This window comes from Scomber japonicus, chromosome 9 (assembly GCF_027409825.1).
Source record: "Scomber japonicus isolate fScoJap1 chromosome 9, fScoJap1.pri, whole genome shotgun sequence".
Taxonomy (NCBI): domain Eukaryota; kingdom Metazoa; phylum Chordata; class Actinopteri; order Scombriformes; family Scombridae; genus Scomber; species Scomber japonicus.
Window position 1 is genome coordinate 1639794 of NC_070586.1, and position 20000 is coordinate 1659793.

The 20000-nt window shown below is 42.2% G+C and overlaps 2 protein-coding genes across 2 annotated transcripts in view; both read left to right on the top strand.

Annotated features, from left to right (window-relative positions):
• The window catches only part of LOC128364349 (docking protein 2-like), a 30028-nt gene extending 25048 nt beyond the window's left edge, over positions 1-4980 (top strand). Inside the window, exons 7-8 of the mRNA XM_053324887.1 lie at positions 3156-3266; positions 3753-4980. Of these exons, the coding sequence (XP_053180862.1) occupies positions 3156-3266; positions 3753-4622 (981 nt within the window). The 3' untranslated portion in view covers positions 4623-4980. The remainder of the gene's footprint in view (positions 1-3155; positions 3267-3752) is intronic.
• A 9782-nt stretch (positions 4981-14762) lies between these two features.
• Positions 14763-20000, top strand: part of LOC128364245 (NACHT, LRR and PYD domains-containing protein 3-like) — a 14557-nt gene continuing 9319 nt past the window's right edge. The window contains exons 1-5 of the mRNA XM_053324785.1: positions 14763-14890; positions 15997-16232; positions 16359-16625; positions 16737-18261; positions 19369-19542. Of these exons, the coding sequence (XP_053180760.1) occupies positions 14763-14890; positions 15997-16232; positions 16359-16625; positions 16737-18261; positions 19369-19542 (2330 nt within the window). The remainder of the gene's footprint in view (positions 14891-15996; positions 16233-16358; positions 16626-16736; positions 18262-19368; positions 19543-20000) is intronic.

Here is a 20000-nt window from a genome sequence, read left to right on the forward strand (position 1 = left end):
CATAGGGCTGAGGGAACATGTGGATGAGGGAACATAGGGCTGAGGGAATATAGAGTTGAGGGAATATAGAGATGAGGGAACATAGAGCTGAGGGAACATAGGGCTGAGGGAACATAGAGCTGAGGGAACATAGGGCTGAGGGAACATAGGGATGAGAGAACATAGAGCAGAGGGAACATAGAGCTGAGGGAATATAGGGCTGAGGGAACATAGGGATGAGAGAACATAGAGCAGAGGGAACATAGAGCTGAGGGAACATAGGGCTGAGGGAACATAGGGCTGAGGGAACATTGAGCAGAGGGAACATAGAGCAGAGGAAACATAGGGCTGAGGGAACAAAATGATGCAGGAACATAGAGTTTGAGGGAACATAGTGATGAGGGAACATAGGGCTGAGGGAACATAGAGTTGAGGGAACATAGGGCTGAGGGAATATAGAGTTGAGGGAACATAGGGCTGAGGGAACATAGGACTGAGGGAATATGGAGTTGAGGGAACATAGGGCTAAGGGAACATAAAGCTGAGGGAACAAAGGGCTGAGGGAACATAGGGCTGAGGGAACAAAGGGCTGAGGGATCATAGGGCTGAGGGAACAAAATGTTGAGGGAACATAGAGTTAGCTGGAACATAGTGATGAGGGAACATAGAGATGAGGGAACATAGAGCTGAGGGAACATAGAGATGAGGGAACATAGAGCTGAGGGAATATAGAGTAGAGGGAATATCAAGTTGAGGGAACATAGAGCTGAGGGAACATAGAGATGAGGGAATATAGAGTTGAGGGAATATAGAGCTGAGGGAACATAGCACTGAGGGAACATAGAGTTGAGGGAACATAGGGCTGAGGGAACATAGAGATGAGGGAACATAAAGCTGAGGGAACCAAGGGATGAGGGAATATAGAGTTGAGGGAATATAGAGTTGAAGGAACATAGAGATGAGGGAACATAGGGCTGAGGGAACTTAAGGCTGAGGGAACATAGAGCTGAGGGAATATAGAGTTGAGGGAACATAGAGTTGAGGGAACATAGAGCTGAGGGAATATAGAGCTGAGGGAATATAAAGCTGAGGGAACATAGGGATGAGGGAACATAGGGATGAGGGAACATAGGGATGAGGGAACATAGGGATGAGGGAACATAGAGATGAGGGAACTTAAGGCTGAGGGAACATAGGGTTGAGGGAACATAGGGCTGAGGGAACATAGAGTTGAGGGAACATAGGGCTGAGGGAACATAGAGCAGAGGGAACATAGGACTGAGGGAACATAGGACTGAGGGAACATAGTGATGAGGGAACAAAATGTTGAGGGAACATAGAGTTTGAGGGAACATAGTGATGAGGGAACATAGGGATGAGGGAACATAGAGCTGAGGGAACATAGTGATGAGGGAACATAGGGATGAGGGAACATAGGGCTGAGGGAACATAGGGCTGAGGGAACAAAAGGCTGAGGGAACAAAAGGCTGAGGGAACATAGCGTTGAGGGAACATAAAGCTGAGGGGACATAGGGATGAGGGAACATAGAGCAGAGGGAACATAGGACTGAGGGAACATTGAGCTGAGACAACATAGGGTTGAGGGAACATAGTACTGAGGGAACATAGGGCTGAGGAAACATAGAGTTGAGGGAACACAGAGTTAGCGGGAACATAGTGATGAGGGAACATAGGGCTGAGGGAACATAGAGCTGAGGGAACATAGTGATGAGGGAACATAGGGCTGAGAGAACATAGAGATGAGGGAACATAGGGCTGAGGGAACATAGAGTTGAGGGAACATAGAGCAGAGGGAATATAGAGTTGAGGGAACATAAAGCTGAGGGAACATAGGGATGAGGGAACATAGAGTTGAGCGAACATAGGGATGAGGGAACATAGGGCTGAGGGAATATAGAGCCGAGGGAACATAGGGCTAAGGGAACATAGGGATGAGGGAATATAGGGATGAGGGAACATAAGGCTGAGGGAACATAGGGTTGAGGGAACATAGGGCTGAGGGAACATAGAGTTGAGGGAACATAGGGCTGAGGGAACATAGAGCAGAGGGAACATAGGACTGAGGGAACATAGGACTGAGGGAACATAGTGATGAGGGAACAAAATGTTGAGGGAACATAGAGTTTGAGGGAACATAGTGATGAGGGAACATAGAGCTGAGGGAACATAGTGATGAGGGAACATAGGGATGAGGGAACATAGGGCTGAGGGAACATAGGGCTGAGGGAACATAGCGTTGAGGGAACAAAAGGCTGAGGGAACATAGCGTTGAGTGAACATAAAGCTGAGGGGACATAGGGATGAGGGAACATAGAGCAGAGGGAACATAGGACTGAGGGAACATTGAGCTGAGACAACATAGGGTTGAGGGAACATAGTACTGAGGGAACATATGGCTGAGGAAACATAGAGTTGAGGGAACACAGAGTTAGCGGGAACATAGTGATGAGGGAACATAGGGCTGAGGGAACATAGAGCTGAGGGAACATAGTGATGAGGGAACATAGGGCTGAGGGAACATAGAGCAGAGGGAACATAGGGCTGAGGGAACATAGAGTTGAGGGAACATAGGGCTGAGGGAACATAGGGGTGAGGGAACATAGGGATGAGGGAACATAGGGCTGAGGGAACATAGGGCTGAGGGAACATAGCGTTTAGGGAACAAAAGGCTGAGGGAACATAGGGCTGAGGGAACATAGGGCTGAGGGAACATATGGCTGAGGAAACATAGAGTTGAGGGAACATAGGGCTGAGACAACATAGGGTTGAGGGAACACAGAGTTAGCGGGAACATAGTGATGAGGGAACATAGGGCTGAGGGAACATAGGGCTGAGGGAACATAGGGCTGAGGGAACAAAATGTTGAGGGAACATAGAGTTTGAGGGAACATAGTGATGAGGGAACATAGAGTTTGAGGGAACATAGTGATGAGGGAACATAGACCTCTCTGTGACCTCTCTGTGATCTCTGTGACCTGTCAGTGACCTCTCTGTGACCTCTCTGTGACCTCTCTGTGATCTCTGTGACCTGTCTGTGACATCTCTGTGACCTCTCAGTGACCTCTCAGTGACCTCTCTGTGATCTCTGTGACCTGTCTGTGATCTCTGTGACCTTTCTGTGACCTCTTTGTGACCTCTCTGTGATCTCTCTGCAGGGCGACTGTGTCTACAGCATGGTGAGCGACCCCCCTCATTTTCAGGCGAGTCATCACAAAGACAAAGAGAGCGCCGCCTCACAGCAGCAGCAGCAGCAGCGCCCCCCGCTGGTGAGACACACATACTGCAGCTTAAATGATCACAATTCAATCAAATGTATTTTTTTAAATTCAATTATAAAAACTAAATCATTTTAAACACAGATGATTGAGAACCTCATATGTCGTTTGAATATATATGAAAATTTGACCCCAACAAATTCTCATCCCTCTGCCAACACAGGAACTAGTCTACCCCCCCCCCCCCCCCCACCAATATATACACACACACATTCACACTAAACACCACCAGCTACTTTATTATTATTGTATTGAGAGAAACATAATTTCAGTCCTCCTGTTCATGTAGCAGGATGGACAATAAAGTTGACTGAACTTTGAACTTTAATGTTGATCATAAAATCAATTGATCATTAAAGTGAAGTAGATGATGATTGAAAGTCGGGTTTGATGGTGACTGAAGCAGCTTTTAGTCTTGAACAGGAACTGACTGACATGAATGATTGAATGATGAATGATTGTGAACTCTGCTTTCAGTCTCGTCTCGAGCCGCCGATCGACAAGACTCTGACCGGAGTGAAGAGTTTGACTCTGGAGACTCGCGGTCTGCCCGTCCCCCGTAAGAACCAGGTGAAGATGATCTCCAGCTGCCCGCTGCCTGAGCCGGGTGCCTCGGCGGGCCCGGGCCCCGGCTCCGGCAGCGCCCCCCACCCCCGCCTCAGCCCCAACCTGAGCTCCAGCCCAGACGAGGCGTACTCTAAGATCAACCTGGCGACCACACAGCGGAGTACCAAGCGAGGGAAGAGAGGCGGCGACATGGCGGCGCCCTGCACCCCCCCTGTGATCCCCCCAGAGCCGGAGTACTCGCTCCCGTTCGACACCATCGCCAAGAACGTCATGGCCAACATCATGAACTGCCATCAGGCTCACAGCGGCGAGCAGGGCGCGGACCCGCTGTACGACAGCATCGACGAGATGAAGATCAGAAACATCTTCCCGATCGCCGCCCCCGCCGCCGGGCCGGTTTACGGGAAGCCGGAGCACATCTACGACGAGCCCGAAGGCTGCGCCGCCGCCGCTCAGGCTTCCTCCACTCCTCCCTCCGTGTACGACGACCCAGAGGAGATGAGAAGAGACGCCTGGATGATTATGGGGACGACAGCTGATCCTAAAGGTCACGAGTATCCGTACAACCCCCGAGTGGACGACTACGCTGTCCCCAAGCGACCCCAGAGGGCGTTTCTTTCTCCACAGAGCACCAATGAAGAAGAAGAAGAAGGAGAAGAGGAGGAAGAAGAAAGAAGAGAAGGAGAAGGAGAAGAAGAAGAGGACAGGGGGGAGGAGCCTCAGCAGGAGGAGCGACGGCGAGATTCACCGTACAACAACGTGATGGTGAAAATGTCTTAGAGCGAGAAAAACTACAGATTCGTTATCAATGATTCATCAATAATCACTGATCATATTTACATTATCAGTTCATCTGTTGATTATTTTCTCCAAGAATCAATTCATTGTTTAATCCATAAAATGTCAGAATGTAGAATTTTATTGTATTATATTATCAACATATTTGGAGATTAATTTTCCGTCGATTGATTGATTGATTGATTAATTGATCAGTCGATTGATTGCCGCAGCATCAGTTAAAAGTTTCTTTTCTCTTCAGATCGCAGGAAGTCTGGTTTGTTCTCCATCTTTAGACGATCGATCTTGACTCAGCTGCTTGTTGTGGTTTTTAAATAAAGAATTATTATAAATGAAGAAGAACCTGTCTGAATATTTCACATAATAAACTTAAATTAACATCAGAGCTTTTTATGAGTCGAATATTTCATTTATAATCAGTGGAGCTAATGAACAGACTGGATTGTGTAGTATAGAAGAACTTTATTAATTCATCAGGATCATAAAACACATTATAAACACTATTTAAACAGGGAAGGGGAGTCAAAAAGGTACAAAAACAAACACATAATAAACCAGTAATCTAGACATGTGGGGAAGCTACCAAGGTGGGTTTATGCAGCCGAAAATCTAAACTGTGTCGACTCAATGTGACATAATAAACCCTGCAGTGATGGAGTCAGACTGTACGGGTCTGTGCAGTGGAAAAGCATTTACATTTCTTCATCAAATAAATAAATTAAACACTTATTGACACTTTACCTCTCTGTTCATTCAGAGCTGGGAGTCACTGATGGTGCATTCATGAAAGCTCAGATTGTCACAGTTCTGCTCTTTTCCTGCAACTCTGGTAAATTTCGACTCACCCCAACCCTGCTCCACCCCTGCCAGTCAGCCACACCCACCTCATCAGTTAACTCTGTTCACCTGGACTCTCAGCTGCAGCTCGTCTGTAATCTAGCCAGTATATATACTCCTGTTGTTCATTCACTCTTTGCCAGGTTGTCATTTGCATTTGCTTCATGCCAGACCTTGCAGGTGTCTCTGAGTCTGACTGCAGTGATGGAGAAACATGGTGGAGGTTTCTGGTGTTTAGTTTATACTACTTTATATACAGTTAGCTAGTTTACACTACTTTATATACAGTTAGCTAGTTTACACTACTTTATATACGGTTAGCTAGTTTACACTACTTTATATACAGTTAGCTAGTTTATACTACTTTATATACAGTTAGCTAGTTTATACTACTTTATATACAGTTAGCTAGTTTACACTACTTTATATACAGTTAGCTAGTTTATACTACTTTATACACAGTTAGCTAGTTTATACTACTTTATATACAGTTAGCTAGTTTACACTACTTTATATACAGTTAGCTAGTTTATACTACTTTATATACAGTTAGCTAGTTTACACTACTTTATATACAATTAGCTAGTTTATACTACTTTATATACAGTTAGCTAGTTTATACTACTTTATATACAGTTAGCTAGTTTATACTACTTTATATACAGTTAGCTAGTTTATACTACTTTATATACAGTTAGCTAGTTTATACTACTTTATATACAGTTAGCTAGTTTATACTACTTTATATACAGTTAGCTAGTTTATACTACATTATATACAGTTAGCTAGTTTATACTACTTTATATACAGTTAGCTAGTTTATACTACTTTATATACAGTTAGCTAGTTTATACTACTTTATATACAGTTAGCTAGTTTATACTACTTTATATACAGTTAGCTAGTTTATACTACTTTATATACAGTTAGCTAGTTTATACTACTTTATATACAGTTAGCTAGTTTATACTACTTTATATACAGTTTATATTTGGTGGAGCTGTTAACAACTCATAGACATCTGAACTGTGAGCCAACTACACACTGCTTTTTGACTGGATTAGAGTGGATGTAATTTGTAAAAGACATCTGATGTCTGACTGTATTATTATATACATTACGTGGCGTATGTTATGTTCACACACACACACACACACACACACACACGTGACTTCCAGTAAATGAAAAAGAGGAACAAGCAGACAGGAAGTTGAAGTTACATGTGTTCAGTCAGACGCCATTTCACATCAGAACAGAAGCAGGAAAACAGTGTGAGGTAGGTGAGTGTTAATATCAGGACTGTAAATAATGATTACTGTCATTATTGATCAATCTGATGATTATTGATCACATTCATTGTTTAGTTGATTAAATGTGAAATGACAGAGTTTGAGGTGTTAAACGTTGTTTCCTGTTGTTGTTTTCCTGGTTTGTGCGTCAGTAACAAATGCATGGACTAGTTTTTCAGCATCATTTTGAGACAGGAAGTGTCTAATTCTTGCAATATTACGCAGATGAAAGAAGGTAGTCCTTGAAATTTGTTATATGTGGGAATTAAAAGATAAATCCTGATCAAATATAACTCCTAGGTTTCTTACAGTGGTGCTGGAGGCCAGAGTAATGCCATCCAGAGTAGTCCTCCTGTGTGTTTGGAGCTGAACTCTGCTGCAAGCTTCACTGCTTTAATATCATCTTGATGCTTTTGGACTTTGGCTGTGAAGTTATGAGAGTGTGACAGCGTCCTCAGATTGATGATGAAGGACTGATGAAGGAGAATCAGCTGCAGCTTCTCTCTGTGTTTCCTCTACAGGTGAAGGTAGAACCACTCTGTGACCACATGTGGATCTGAATTCACCTGGTGAGTAATTTCTTCTTTCTGACACACAGCTGGATCAACATATATGCATGTCATCAGTTTTTAAACACAAGTGAACTATAACTTGCTGCATATGAGCTCTGTAGTGGACAAAGGGTTAGAGTAAAGACTTACTATGGCTCCATCTGGTGGTGGAATGAATAATGACAGGATGTTAGACAGCAGTGCAGACCTGTGTGATGTGCAGCTGGTTGTAATGAATGAGCATGTTGTTGTGTTTGTGTGAAGGTGTTTCTCTGCTATGGATCAGTGTGAGGACAGAGAGGAGGGAATCCCTCCCTCTAAAAGCTCTCTGTGTGGGGAACATGACAGCCAGACCAAAGCTCAGAGGTGAGATGAGGATCTCTAACTGTCCATCACTGTTCTCCACTCACATCACTCCACCATCATTATTCACGCTCAAACATCTGTGTGTGTTTTGTATTGAAGAACAAACCAGCAGCACAGACCAGACTCTGATGAACTCAGTCGGGTGTCTGTCAAGAATCTGCGGTCGATATTTGAACCAAAGAAGTTCAACGATGGACATAAATCTGCTGGTCAGAGGTAAGAACGTAAAATCTTCTTTCCATCACTCGTAAGAAAATGTTGAAGTCTTTGTCATGAAGTCATGAACACTTCTCATTCTTTCTCTGTAGTATTAAAAACATGAACTACAGCACCACATCATCACATCTAATTATGTATTCCAAAGGTTTGAAATAAGTAAGTTTAATGAAGAATTACAGCCAATTGTTTTCGCTTCCATAGATTGGAACATGTCTGTTAAAGTTACATCGATGTCCAGTTACATGCTGAATCATCAAAGGTTGGCGGTGCGTTTGATGCAGACTTTGGCTGTTGATAAGTTTTCATGTCAAAGGTCTAAAGTTGACACTGAGTTTGGAGACGATCCAGTTTAAAATGTAGGAAGTGTTCATTAAACAAAAAGGCCTGTTGGAGTTAGAGTACGGCTCCAAGAGACATGTTTGTGCATCTAGACATGATATATGTGTCCTATGAATATTATTATATTATGTCAATCTGGAGGAAGAGGCTTTAAATCTGACATTTTCATGGGGGCGTAAAGTTCTCCAAAGACTTGAGGCTTTTGTGAGTAATTTGAGGTGGATCTGATCAATCCATACCTGTGAGCAGACAGGTAGGCAGTAAAGGTGAAAGTCCATTCAGTCATCAGAGCCATAAACCATTCAGTGCTTTATAAAGCAACAGCAGTATTTTAAAGTCTATTCTTTGACAGACAGGAAGTCAGTGTAAAGATCTAAGAACTGGACTGATGTGATCCAAGGAGGAAAACAGAATATTTCAACAAGTCACTTCAGCGAGCTTCACATAAAACATTGATGCATTAAATCAGGATATAGAAGCAACACACAGCAAAATAAAAAGATGTTAAATACAATTAAAACGTGTTACATTGGAAATAAAATGGAGGTCCAATAGAATAAGAGATAAAACCTGAGAATAGAGAGTCACAGCTAGGGCTGGGCAAAACCATTATTTTTGTAATTGATTAATCTAGTGATTATTTTTTCAATTCGATTCGAACTCGATTAACGATTATTTCCCATTATTTGACTTATATAGCAATTTACATTTACATACACATGCTAATTTATGTATCTCACTGAAAAAACACAAATTTCTTCATTCCAACATATTTTTATTGTTTTTACCAAAAAATTACCAAATTCCAAAATAAAATTCAAGTAATGAAAACAATAGTGCAATCTGACCCCAGAGGTGGCATTTAACAAAAAATAAAATGAAATAAAATACTTTCAATAAATAAAACTGTTGTGCAAGAATCAAGAAAATGTTATCAATATAAAATAAATGAAATATAAACAGCAGCAGTGTTCTTTTTAAACCAACTAAATATAACCTCTTAATACACGCCCCTATTTTTTATGTTTTTAGCCTAAACGACCAAGTAGTGAGCAGCACTGACCCCACATAGTTTGGCCTGAACCACAGACTGTAAGAACCCCGCCAAACTGATAGCTTAGCGTCATACGTCATACACCGTTGGAAACCTCAGACTATTGGCTAAAAGGTTATCAACGTCATTTCACCGAATATTTCCATTGGCTTGAACAGCTGTCAATCAAAGCCACGTTGTCGTTGTCGTCGGTCACATGTCCTCATTGGCTTTGGATGCATGTACGTGTATGTATGATCCTAAGCACCGATTGGCTGGTGTGTGGTGACGTCAGAAGCAGGAGAGGCTCACGGTCGTAAACATCTAGTCACGTGTTCTCTGAGATGCACGTGCAGGTCAGGAAATGACATAAACGGACCGTATATGTATTGTTATTTGTGTTATTACGTTACGTGTTGGACTAAATACATGTTGACATATTGAGGAAAGTATTCCGGTTTTATGGAAACGGATTTCATATTTCAGCAGAATGGATACTTGGCGAGCTGTACAGAAAGTCCTGAGTCATAAGATGATCGTTGTGGATAAAGGGAAGACTTTGAAGGTATGTAGCATTATAGCTGTTAGCTTACTTTAGCTGAGCGGCTAGCCGAGCTAACCGCTAATACTTTTACGGCTGTGAGCAACCATATAAGTCGTGAGTGGTCTTGAATGAATCAGGAGAATCTAAGCTTTCTAACAATGTACGGCATGAATATATATGTTTAAGGGTTGGTGTTTAAAACATTCAGAAGAACGTGTCGCTACCTCCTAACATCAGTCCCGTCCCGTAGACGGAACAGTGTGCATTAAGAGGATAAACTGCTCTTCATTCACAGGAACATACACTCTGCCTTTTCACTCTAGAATACGGTGTGTAGTGTGTGTCTGTGTGTGTGTCTATGTGTGTGTGTTTAATCCAAGACATGATGTAGTCATGCATTGGAGTGGAGGAATGTTAGCATTTCAACATGCTCAGCAGTCAGGCTTACCCTTTTTTTGGTGACAATGTTTCCAGCAGCTGAAAAAAGCCTTTCAGATGGCGTTGATGTGGCAGGTACAGAATTACGAGTTGGTTTTTTACATTTATCAGAGTCAACTGACTCACTGGTGTTGCTGCTGCCTCTACCGCTACTCGCTACCGCCATCTTTTGTTTTCAAACGACGCATCGACGCAAAGTTTTTGCGTCGACGTAATCGATGACGTCGTCCTCACAGCGATGTCACGTGACTCACTGCTGAGCTCTAAATAGAGAGAAGTCACAGTTAAGAAGCACACACATGTTTATCTGAAGTCTGTTTGTTGGATTTAAACCAGAGTCAAAGTTTCTCTTTGTGATGACTAGAAAACACACATGGTTGTAGTTAAAGTCATGTCAACTAATAAGAAGCTACTAAGTTGAGAGGCAGGACTGGGTTTATTATACTGTGTATGTGTGTGTGTCTCTAGTGTTACTGGTTTACCTCTCAGACTCCAGAAGATGAAGAAAGAGGAGGAAGAGGAGGACGGAGCAGAGTCTGTAATATCCAGCTGTCTGTCTATGAAGAGTGACCGGTCTAAAGGTTATCTTCCAAACTTCAGTAATGAACCTGGACCCTCAGACACAAAGTAAGAGACTGTTTCTACTGTAAACTGACCTGAAGATGATTCAGTTTAATATCATTTGATAATCTACATTACAACAATATTTATTTTATAAAACTGAGTGTTTTATAATTCAGTCACTGATCCTTTTGTAGTTTGAGCATTGACTGTATTATTTCTTTATTTATATCTTTTCATTTAGTGAAAGATGTTTGATTCCTGCTCTCAGTCAATCAATCAATCTTTATTTATAAAGCACCAAATCACAACAGAGTCATGTGAAGTAGAGGTAAGATCGGGCCTAAAAAATCCAGCCCGACCCGACCCAGGCCCGAGGGTATTAAAGCCCGACCCGGCCCGAGCCCGATCAATTAACTTGATTTGCAGGCCCGAGCCCGAAAAAACCCGAAATGTTATATTTTGCGTCAGTCAGAGCCGGACAGAGCACTGCTCCGGGAAAAGGGACTGGTTGCGATTTGTGTGATCCCATTTGTGACGATGCCTGTGCATAATGATAACAAATTAAAGCCTTTAAAGTCTTGTAACGAATTCTCCCAGTTTAACAAGACTGTAAGATGCATATTCTCTGACAAGGAGAGGAACAGCAGCAGGAGCAGGTCTCTGGGGTAAAGCCTCCAGAGCGCAGCAGGTTCACTATAGTCTTCGTTACTAAAGGTGGAAACAAACAGACTTTAAAGTCTCCGCTGGAGACTGCGCGCACGGATGAATCCATTCATACATGTTTCTGGACCAGCTGCTGTTTGAGAAGTCAGACCTGCTGAGGTAGGTGGTCCAGGGCAGTCATCTCGGTGTAAAGTGCGTATTGTGCGGGAGTTCAGTCTCGGGTCTTGTCCTCTTGAACATCTGGCAATTACTGTACAGCGCCTTCTCTGTTTTATCCAAATTATTTATTTTATTATATTTTATAAGTATTCCTTAGTTTAATATCCATACATCGTTTTAATATACATAATACATAAATATATATTTCTTTTAAAAAAAAGTTGGCGAGAGAGAAGCCCGACCCGACCCGACCCGAACGTAATCATTGATATTTTGGGCCCGACCCGGCCCGAGAGTCGGGCCGGGTCGGGCTCGGACTCGGGCTCGGGCTTAAGATCTTACCTCTAATGTGAAGGCTCTTTCCACATAGAGCAGGTCTAAACTGAACTCTTCAGGTTTCATTTAAAGAGACCCAACATTCCCACATGAGCAACACTTGGTGACAGTGGAGAGAAAAAACTCCCTTTTACAGGAAGAACCCTCAGAACCAGACTCAGAGTGGGAGAACATCTGCCTGGACCGGTTGGAGTAGAGAGGAGAGAGAGGAAGGAGAGGAGGGAGAGGAGAGAGAAGCACATTGAAGGTCCGGGACTGGAATCTGTCATCCAGACGTCTCCAGGCCCAGATAACCTGTGAGACCAGAAAGCACAGACAACTCCGGGGAAGAAGTTTAGATTATTGAATGCATTAATAGAACATGAATGTTAATGGATATAGATGGATGGATAGAGAGAGAGAGGAGCCCAGTGCATCATGGGAGTCCCCCGGCAGTCTAAGCCTATAGCAGCATAAACTAGGAGCTGGAACCGGCCCGAACTATAAGCTTTATCACAAAGGAACGTTTGAAGCCTACTCTTAAACGTAGAGAGGGTTCTGCCCCCCGGAACCAATCTGGAAGATGGTTCCACAGGAGAGGAACCTGAGAACTGAAGGCTCTGCCTCCTGTTCTACTTTTAGAGATACTAGGAACCACAAGTAGGCCTGCATGCTGGGAGGGCAGTGTTCTAGTAGGTACATAAGGTTCTATGAGATGGGAGCGCAGTGTTCTAGTAGGTTCATAAGGTTCTATGAGCTGGGAGCGCAGTGTTCTAGTAGGTACATAAGGTTCTATGAGATGGGAGCGCAGTGTTCTAGTAGGTTCATAAGGTTCTATGAGCTGGGAGGGCAGTGTTCTAGTAGGTTCATAAGGTTCTATGAGCTAGGAGCGCACTGTTCTAGTAGGTTCATAAGGTTCTATGAGCTGGGAGCGCAGTGTTCTAGTAGGTTCATGGGGTTCTATGAGCTGGGAGTGCAGTGTTCTAGTAGGTTCATAATGTCCTATGAGCTGGAGCACAGTGTTCTAGTAGGTTCATAAGGTTCTATGAGCTGGGAGCGCAGTGTTCTAGTAGGTTCATGGGGTTCTATGAGCTGGGAGCACAGTTTTCTAGTAGGTTCATGAGGTTCTATGAGCTGGGAGCGCAGTGTTCTAGTAGGTTCATAAGGTTCTATGAGCTGGAGCACAGTGTTCTAGTAGGTTCATAAGGTTCTATGACATGATGGAGCCTGACCATTAAGAGCTTTGAAGGTGAGGAGAAGGATTTTAAATTCTGTTCTGAATTTTACGGGAAGCCGATGCAGTGAAGCCAAGATGGGAGTAATATGATCTCTCTTTCTAGTTTTTGTCAGAACGCGTGCAGCTGCATTCTGGACCAGCTGGAGAGTCTTTAGAGACTTGTTAGGACAGCCTGATAATAATGAATTACAGTAGTCCAGACTAGAAGTAACAAATGCATGGACTAGTTTTTCAGCATCATTTTGAGACAGGAAGTGTCTGATTTTGACAATATTACGCAGGTGAAAGAAGGCAGTCCTTGAAATGTCTTTTATGTGGGAATTAAAGATATAACTCCTAGGTTCCTTACAGTGGAGCTGGAGGCCAGAGTAATGCCATCCAGACTAATTATGTAATTAGATAATATGTTTATAAGGTGTTTAGGGCCAAGCACAATAACTATTAACTGAGTTTAATAACAGGAAGTTGCAGGTCATCCAGGCCTTTATGTCCTTTATACATGTTTGTAGTTTAGTTAATTGGTTAGTTTCATTTGGCTTTATTGAGAGATATAATTGAGTATCGTCTGCATAACAATGAACATTTATTGAGCGTTTCCAAATAATGTTTCCTAAAGGAAGCATATATAAGGAGAATAGTATTAACTAAAGGAAGCATATATAAGGAGAATAGTATTAACTAAAGGAAGCATACTGTATATAAGGAGAATAGTATTAACTAAAGGAAGCATACTGTATATAAGGAGAATAGTAATAACTAAAGGAAGCATATATATAAGGAGAATAGTATTAACTAAAGGAAGCATATATAAGGAGAATAGTATTAACTAAAGGAAGCATATATTAGGAGAATAGTATTAACTAAAGGAAGCATATATAAGGAGAATAGTATTAACTAAAGGAAGCATATATAAGGAGAACAATATTGGTCCAAGCACTGAACCTTGAGGAACACTGTGTCTAACTTTTGTTTGTATGGAGGATTTATCATTAACATTTACAAACTGAAATCTATCAGATAAATATGATTTAAACCATTTTAATGCTGTTCCTTTAATACCAATTAAATGTTCAAGTCTCTGCAACAGGATTTGATTATCAATAGTGTCAAAGGCAGCACTAAGATCTAACAGGACGAGGACAGAGAGAAGTCCATTGTCTGATGAAGTTAAAAGGTCATTAGTAACATTTACTCTCTGTGCTATGATGAGCTCTAAATCCAGACTGAAAATCCTCAAATAAGCCAAACCGAACTCTTCAAGTTTAATTTTAAAGAGACCCAACATTCCAACATGAGCAGTACTTGAAAAAAACTCAATTTTAACAGGAAGAAACCTCAGAACCAGACTCAGAGTGGGAGAACATCAACTGACCAGTAGGAGTAGAGAGGAGAGAGAGGAACATTGAAACTCAACATTGAAGGTTTATTATTGATTTGATTTGATTTTTATTTTTATTTACGTGTCTTGCACCTTGGGGTGCCCAGCCCAAATGGACTTACGAGGTTTATTATACTGTGTATGTGTGTGTGTCTCCAGTGTTACTGGTTTACCTCTCAGACTCCAGAAGATGAAGAAAGAGGAGGAAGAGGAGGACGGAGCAGAGTCTGTAATATCCAGCTGTCTGTCTATGAAGAGTGACCACTCTAAATATGAACCTCCATACTTCAGTAATGAACCTGGACCCTCAGACACAAAGTAAGAGACTGTTTCTACTGTAAACTGACCTGAAGATGATTCAGTGAGACACTTTCATGAAGGTTGTAGTGTAGATATGAAGGAAAGAAATAATGAAGTAGCTTCCATTCAGCTGTAATCTCCAACAGATCTTCATGTTCATGTTAACCAGAGACAGAGACAGGGCTGCTATTGCTGTTTGATTTTCCAGTCAATAATTGTTAAGTAGCAGCAGGTAACCCAGGGTGATATTTACTAAGGATTTACTAACAAGTCAAACTGTGTCTGTCCTTATTTACTAAAGGACTGCAGCAGCAGGTACAATGTTTGGTCTCATGTAATACAGACTGTGTCTTAATGTGTTCCTGTTCAAAGACACTAAATATGGGAGGAGGTCATGTAAATGTATAGAAACAGCCTGCTGCAGCTGATTTATCACTGCAGACTGACCACTGCAGCAGAGGAAACTGAGTCTGATGTTTAACGTCACACTCACACAGAGGGAGAGAGACTATAGCAGAAACAGAGAGAGAGAAACACTCATGAAAAGATGCATTATGAAGATATTTAGCAGAGCTCTCTGTTCAGCAGCACAACACAAAAGAGCAGCAGTCTGTTATTTTTCACTAGTGGACTTTTCTGTTTGGCTCAGTTTCCTCCTGCTTATTGTTCCTGACTTTTAATGGATCAGAGTAGCTTAAAGGAGCCTGTGGAGTTTTCTTGTTAACAGACTAAAGTCATGTTCACATTGACTTACTTACCAAAACACATTGTGTGTCTCCTTGTGGTCTAACTAATGTGTTGAATCCACTTCCCTCCTCATCAAACATCTATTTTAAATCCTGCATTGTTTACATGTTTACTAGCTTGCAGTCTTCTTCTTCTTCTCTGCCTTTGCTGGCACATTGTTGTCTAATTACTGTTTAACTCTTGTGATTGTAGTTTATTTTATTTTATTTCAAGTTGAATGTGTTGAATCTCAGAGTCTGAAGAACAGAAACTGTGTAAGTGTGTAAATACTGACAGTCTGGACTGTTTATGTGGGGAAAGAGCTGCATGCAGCTTGTGAGCTGTCGGTTGGCCTCCACTAATGTCATGTGACATAAAGAATGTGTTCATGTCCACAGAGAGAGGAAGAGGAGGGCTGTTTCTGTGGAGGAGCAGCTGTCCTGCTGTTCTTTGTGTCAGGACGTCCTGAAGGATCCAGTCTCTACCAGCTGTGGACACTGGTTCTGCAGACAGTGCATCACCTCATACTGGGACCAGTCTGCTTCATCAGGAGACTCCTCCTGTCCCCAGTGTGGAAAAAGATCCAGAACCAGACCTGGACTACAGACAGACAGTCAGACCAGCACTGTACAAAGTAAGACTGAAGATCTGTCTGCTGATGTCATCATCTCTGAAAACAGGAATCTACCTCCACTATCCTACTGAACATTAACAGTCACACTGATTTCTGTTTCATTCTACCTTTTTTCTTCTCTTTCAGCAGAAAGTGGTCTGCAGGAGGTTTTAGATGAACATCAGATCAGTCTGAGCAGCACATGTGAATGTGTGACTCAAGGAACTGATGAAGCAGGAACTAAAACCTTCCTCATCAGCATCTTCACTGAGGTCCACATCACACAGGGACAGAGTGAAGAGGTTAATACCCAACATGAGGTGAGGCAGCTTGAAACAGCTTCCAAGATGAAGACCCTCTATGACGCTCCAATCAAGTGTCAGGACATCTTTAAAGTCTTACCTGACCAACAGGAAACTGAAGAGGTTAATACCCAACATGAGGTGAGGCAGCTTGAAACAGCTTCCAAGATGAAGACCCTCCATGACACTCCAATCAAGTGTCAGGACATCTGTGAAGTCTTACACAGAGTCAGAGTGGTTCTGATGAACGGCGTCGCTGGCGTTGGAAAAACCTTCTCAGTGCTGAAGTTCACTCTGGACTGGGCACAGCGCTCCACAAACCAAGATATCAGTCTGCTGATTCTGTTCTCGTTCAGGTCGCTGAACTTGATCAAAGATGAGCAGTACAGTCTGCTCATGCTGATCCATGTTTTCTATCCAACATTACAGAAGCTCACAGCAGAGAAGCTCGCTGGCTGTAAAGTTTTGTTCATCTTTGACGGCCTGGATGAAAGCAGACTTTCACTGGATTTCAACAACAGTGAGGTCGTGTCTGATGTCACACAGAAGTCATCAGTCAGCGTGCTGTTGACAAACCTCATCAAGGGGAAGCTGCTTCCCTCGGCTCTCGTCTGGATAACTTCCCGACCTGCAGCAGCCAATCAGATCCCTCCTTCATATGTGGACAGGGTAACAGAAGTACGAGGCTTTACTGACCCCCAGAAGGAGGAGTACTTCAGGAGGAGATTCAATGATGAAGAGCAATCCAGCAAAATCATCTCACACATCAAGACATCCAGGAGCCTCCACATCATGTGTCACATCCCAGTCTTCTGCTGGATCACTGCTACAGTTCTGGACCACATGTTGACTCCAGACCAGAGAGGAGAGCTGCCCAAGACCCTGACTGACATGTACTCACACTTCCTGCTGGTTCAGACAAAGAGGAAGAAGAACAAGTATGATGAGGGACATGAGACGAGTCCACAGGAGCTGACGGAGGCTGACAGGAACCTTCTTCTGAAGCTGGGGAGGCTGGCGTTTGAACAAATGGAGAAGGGAAACATCATGTTCTACCAGGAAGACCTGGGGCAGTGTGGTCTTGATGTCACAGAGGCCTCTGTGTTATCAGGGGTTTGTACACAGATCTTCAAAAGAGAGAGTGTGATCTTCCAGAAAACAGTCTACAGCTTTGTTCATCTGAGCATTCAGGAGTTTCTGGCTGCAGTCTACATGTACCACTGTTACACCAGCAGGAAGACAAAGGTACTGGAGGACTTCCTGGGAGGAGACTACAGTTACTCATCTCTGGATCACTTCCTGAAGAGAGCCATGAAGAAATCTCTCAGAAGTGAAAATGGCCACCTGGACCTGCTTGTCCGCTTCCTTCATGGCCTCTCTCTGGAGTCCAACCAGAGTCTCTTAGGAGGCCTGCTGGGTCAGACAGACAACAGTCCAAAAACCATCCAGAGAGTCATCAACAACCTGAAGGAGATGAACAGTGATGATATCTCTCCTGACAGAAGCATCAACATCTTTCACTGTCTGATGGAGATGAACGACCGCTCAGTACATCAGGAGATCCAACAGTTCCTGAAGTCAGAGAACAGATCAGAGAAGAAACTCTCTGATATCCACTGCTCAGCTCTGGCCTACATGCTGCAGATGTCAGAGGAGGTTCTGGATGAGTTGGACCTGAAGAAGTACAACACATCAGAGGAGGGACGAAGGAGACTGATCCCAGCTGTAAGGAACTGCAGAAAGGCTCTGTAAGTCCAGATGTGATTAACATTATAAATCAGTGTAGATTAGTAGTTTAGTTCTTCAAATATAAATAATATAAAATTATAGTTATTATTATAGTTGAAATGCTCTACTTGATTATATATGAAATAACTTGTCAGTTATATTTAGTCTCAGATGTTGTTGAGCTGTTTAAATGTTGAGTTTAAATAATGTTGATGTTTATAGCTGTTAAGTTATTCTATTTATTTCTAGTCATTATTGGATTTGACAGTGTTTTCCTCTCTTTCTCTTCCTTTGTGTGTTGAAGGATTCATTCAAACCTGGTGAAACACATGAAGGACTTTAGAGGTTGTGGTTGAGGTTTTATTACAGCAGCATTTTATCACAACATATATCAGTATTTTACAGTTACCAGTGAAAGCAGTAAAGTTATTATTACATGATATATAATCAGACATACAGGTAATACCTGATTTTACTCAGCAGGCTTTAAAATAAGAATAAGATCTGAATCATCTTTGATTATTAGTTTCATTAGTGTTTGTGAACAGTCAGTAAATGTAGCTGCTTATGGATGTGAACCTGACAGCAGCAGGTAGCAAAGAGAGATGATCTTTCTCAACTGGAACTGTTCACTGAGCTGAACTGAGTCTAAATATCCTGCAGTCACATTAAACATAGTGGACAGTAAAAGTGGTTTTCTAATCAAGATGTCCTCATGTTAACTTAGTGTAGACAGACATGGGATCAGATCACACACACACTGTGCACATTATGGAAGCCTCAATGTAACTCCATGTTCTCTCCTTCATCTGCAAGATTAAAGCTAAACAAAGATTAAAGTGTGCAGGTCTGAGAGAGAGTGATGAGAATGATTGTTTCATTCAAGCACAGTGAGACAGCATCAGCTGAACTGGGAGTGTTCTCGTAGCTTACTGGTCTGTGCTTTGATTCTGGTGCTGGACCTTTGTTGCATGTCATTCTCTGTCTCTCTCTCCTCTTGTTTCCTGTTTATCTCTCAACTGTCCATTAAAGGAATAAAATGCCTCAGAAAACAAAGATTTGCATGAAGTAAATATAAAGTGTCCTCTTTCATGATAACATATGTTGGAATATTTGTGTCATTACAGACTTTGGGGCTGTGAACTCTCAGAGACTGACTGTGAAGTTGTGGCCTCAGCTCTGAAGTCCAACCCCTCCCATTTGACACATCTGGACCTGAGTCACAACTACCTGTCTGATTCATCAGTGAAGCGTCTGTCTGCTGGACTGGAGAGTCCAAACTGTAGACTGAAGGCTCTGATGTGAGTTCACTGACTGTAGCTTTGGTAGATTTTATTTGTTTCAAATGTTTGGTTCATAATTTTCAGGATTTGCTGAACACAAATGTGTAGAATGTAAATGTTTTCAGGAATTTAAAATCCACAGTCTTGTTGTGAGTAAAAATGACTTCCAGTGTGTAAACTAATATGAGGCTTCAGCAGTCTGAGTTCCACATATCAAGTAAGTATGTTTGTGTTTCTTCAGTGTTTCCTTGCTGAGCTGCAGTGGAGGGATCCAAACTCAAAGAGGGAATTTAGTTCTAAATATTCTGTTTCAAACTCATCGAGTTTACTTGATAAAGGAGAAATATTTCTTTATTATTATTATTTAATGTTTTAATGAATAATATCTGATCATTGATATTGATGCTTCACAACACACACACACACACACACACACATACACACACACACACACACACACACACACACACATAGAC